The sequence below is a fragment of the Mus caroli genome, chromosome 11 (genome assembly GCF_900094665.2).
Source record: "Mus caroli chromosome 11, CAROLI_EIJ_v1.1, whole genome shotgun sequence".
In the NCBI taxonomy this organism is placed as follows: domain Eukaryota; kingdom Metazoa; phylum Chordata; class Mammalia; order Rodentia; family Muridae; genus Mus; species Mus caroli.
Window position 1 is genome coordinate 111,340,368 of NC_034580.1, and position 3,811 is coordinate 111,344,178.

A 3,811-nucleotide genomic window follows, 5' to 3' on the forward strand; every position below is an offset into this window, starting at 1 on the left:
AAAAAAAAAAAAAAAAAGATTTATGTATGTGTCCATCTCTTCAGACACACATATCAGATCCCATTACAGGATGGTTGTGAGCAACCATACGGTTGCTGGGAATTGAACTTGGGACCTCTAGAAGAACCTCTAGCACTCTTTTGCTCCTGCCCTGCAGTAAAGTCTTAACTGCTAGCCATCTCTCCGGCCCTGTAATCTCTACTCTTAAAGATACACCTAGCAGTTCCAAGGTCTGGCTTTGCCAGTGAGTACTAGGCTCAAATAACCAGCAAGGGAGCCCAGCCTGTCAGAAACACAAGTGGACATTGTGACAGTTAATCTGAACCTTCCTGTCCATCCACCTCAGAAAGTTTCCCGTCACCTTGTTTGTGGGGCAGCTGTTGTAGTTATGTGGGCTCTCCCTTTGCAGCCTGCATCACTGAACACTAGCCATTATCGATCTCAAGGTAGAAACCTACTTTGGTATTGGGGGTGGGAACACATGATGGGATGGGATGACAGTGAAGGTGACAAGGGAACAGAAAAGACTGGCTGCAGGGGTTCAAAGTCAGAGCCTCCTACATCTGCCCCGGTGCCAAGACAGTGTTAAATGTTAGTCTGATGCTACACAAAGGATCAGAGGTAGAAAAGCGCATCCTGGACAGCTATGGTGGTGCACAGCCCTGTACTACAGCTGTGGAATGTTGACATTAACTCAAAGCAAGTCAAGAGCTACAGGGTGACAATCTGTCTCAAACACAGCAGAAGGCATTGGATCCCATTACAGATGGCTGTGAGCCACCATGTGGTTGCTGGGGATTGAACTCAGGACCTCTGGAAGAGCAATCGGTGCTCTTAACCACTGAGTCATCTCTCCAGCCCGACAATCTGTCTCAAAAGAAAAAAAATCTAACCTGCATTTTTGAAGAAAATTCCACTTCCCCTTGGACTTTCATTACACTGCTCAACTTTTTGTTCAACAATTTTAACTTATTTACCCAGACATGTGTCTTTATGAGTGTATGCTAAAGCCGGGCGTGGTGGCGCACACCTTTAATCCCAGCACTCGGGAGGCAGAGGCAGGTGGATTTCTGAGTTCAAGGCCACCCTGGTCTACAAAGTGAGTTCCAGGACAGCCAGGGCTACACAGAGAAACCCTGTCTCGAAAAAACAAACAACAAAACAGAACAAATGAGTGTATGCGATGTATATGGGGGGGGGGGTAGAGTAGGGGGAGGATGGCACCTGGACCTCCTGATGGGTGGCAAGCAGAAGTGAGCCACCTGACGAGGTGCTGGGACTTGAACTCAGAGTCTCTGGATGAGAATCCCAGGACCCTTAACCACTGAGCCATCTTTCCAGCAACTCCACTGGCGTGCAGGGAACTGTCGGAAACCCTCGGTGGGTTCTACCTCTACATAAACTGGCCATGGTGGTGCAGTCCAAGGGCAGCTTCAGCTACACAGCACACACACTCACTCTCTCTCCCTCCCTCCCTCCAAAAAAAAGAAAGACAAAACACGGTGCTTCAAAAGGTGGGTATTGTTTACTTTAAGCAACAGTCCAGGACTAAGGAGTACAGTGTCAAGGGTGAGACTTTCTCCATGGTCAGGCATCAGCATCATGCACATGGCACTTCTTCCGTCAGGAGGTCCCTGTGGGACCTGCACCCACAGTCCCACTCTGGGACACATGGCCTTGTATGCTTCACCTTGTAATTCCAGGGAGCTTGCTTGTGTACCCGAAGCCATTCTCTGTGCTGGGTGGCTCTGCCCAGCAGCTGGCCAGCCACAGTGGCCACTGCCATCTTCAGGGTACAGAAGGCAGCTTGTCTGCTCTGCAGGCAGCGGGATGTGAGGTACAGCTGCTTTGATCACTACAGCTGCTTTGATCACTCCACATGGCACAGGAAGGTGCACTTAGCAAAGGACACCGATGGTGGGGCAACAGCAAGACAAGCCCAGTGGTGCCCACCCTGTGGAGCTGGGAGCAGGGCAGTGCCTGAGGCTGCTGTCGGTCCCATAACATGAAGCCAAGGACATCGTCAAAAACCCTGGTACATAAGAGTCTCTACACATCAGGAACCAGATCATCTGTTCTTACAAACAGTCTACTACTCCAGTCTACTACTAGAAAACACTCATGCCATGGCACACAGACCCAGGAGTCAGACAGACAGAAGGAAAGGAAGAGAGGAAGCAGGGAAAGACAGCGGTACATAAAGTGCTTCTCCTTTAATGAAACCAATCCGAGAGATGTACAGTCAGCTCACGCTGTGCAGTTCCCAAGCATGGGACAACAAACAGACAGACAGAAGGACAGAGTTCCAACACAAGAAGCTAACCCAAGACCAGGCTGGACTTGCCACCAGGGGGGTTTCTCCTGGATGGCACTGGGGCTGGAGCCACTGGGCTGGGCACAGGAGCAGCAGGCACCGGCTTCTCCTCCATCTGCGCCAGGTTGGCTTGGAAGTCTGTGTCCACATTTTCTAGGAAAACAAAGTTTCAAAATAGTTCAAACAAGTGGAAAAAAAAATATCAACAGTCACCAACTGAGGTAATTGTACCCAGAAATGGAACCTGTCGGGGTGTCACCTCCTCACGTCGTGTATGTATGTGGTTTTTTTAAAGCCCAAGATTCCATTATCCAAGAAACAGGATCAGACGGACAACACCTGTTTTTGTTTGGTTTTGTTTTTTTTGAGGCAGGGTTTCACTGGATGAAACCATGGATGCCATGGATGTCTCAGAACTCACTCTGCCCCAGACTCTTAGAGACTGGCCTGCTTCTGCCTCTGTGCTGGAATTAACAGTGCGTGCCACTGCCACCCTGTGCTGTTTTCCTTTTCGAGTCAGGATCTCACTGTGTGTGTAGTCTGAGCGGTCCTGGAGCTCTATGATGCACATCGTTAACCCCAGCACTCAGGAGGCAGAGGGGGTGGCTCTGTAGGCCACCTGGTCTATACAGAGTCCCAGGAGAGCCAAGGCTACATACAGAAACCATGTCTCAAAAAAACGAACTAAGCAAGCCAGTGGTGGTGCACGCCTTTAATCTCAGCTTGGGAGGCAGAGGCAGGCGGATCTCTGAGTTCCAGGACAGCCAGAGCTATCTATACAGAGAAAGCCCGTCACAAAAAAAACAAAAAACAAACCCAAAACCTAAATAAAATATTTTCCGGCAACTCTGTGGCAGGAAATTCTCACAGACTACTCATTCCCACCATTTACGCTTGCCGTGTGTCACAACAGACAAAGCCAAAAAGCAAAAAGAACAAAAGCAAATAATTCTACGGACTAAACACTAACCAGGCAGTGGCAGGAGCCAGGTGTGCTGTTGGTCACCGTGGTGAAGCACGCTGCCACAGACAGGTGTGACGTGGGAAGTGGGGAGCAGATAACGGTGAAGGTCAGCCTGGGTCACCTAAGACCTTGCCTCAGAAATGAAGTATAAACACGAAGCAATAGTGGCATACACAGTGCTTCAGACGCAGAGGCAGGCAGATCTCTGAGTCTGAGGCCAGCCTGGTTTACAGAGTGAGTTCCAGGACAGCCAGGGCTACACAGAGAAACCCTGTCTCAACCAAAAATAAAATTAAAAATATAAAAACAAAAGAATGAAAGGAAGTTAAGGAGCTGCAGAGCCAGGTGTGGCAATGCACACTCGAGATGGCCACATTTGACGCCAATTCAAAATTGACATCCAGTCCCAACATCATTAAAAAAAAAAAAAGGAAGCAGAGGCAGGTGGATTTCTGAGTTCGAGGCCAGCCTGGTCTACAAAGTGAGCTCCAGGACAGCCAGGGCTATACAGAGAAACCCTGTCTCGAAAAACA

At 49.2% G+C, this 3,811-nt stretch overlaps 1 protein-coding gene across 4 annotated transcripts in view; it reads right to left on the bottom strand.

Moving 5' to 3' along the window:
- Positions 1-1,506: 1,506 nt before the first annotated feature.
- The window catches only part of Jpt1 (Jupiter microtubule associated homolog 1), an 18,631-nt gene continuing 16,326 nt past the window's right edge, over positions 1,507-3,811 (bottom strand). For all 4 annotated transcript variants that reach the window (XM_021176698.2, XM_021176700.2, XM_021176701.2 and 1 more), the window contains exon 5: positions 1,507-2,467. In XM_021176698.2, coding sequence (XP_021032357.1) covers positions 2,319-2,467 — 149 coding nt within the window. In that variant the 3' untranslated portion in view covers positions 1,507-2,318. The remainder of the gene's footprint in view (positions 2,468-3,811) is intronic.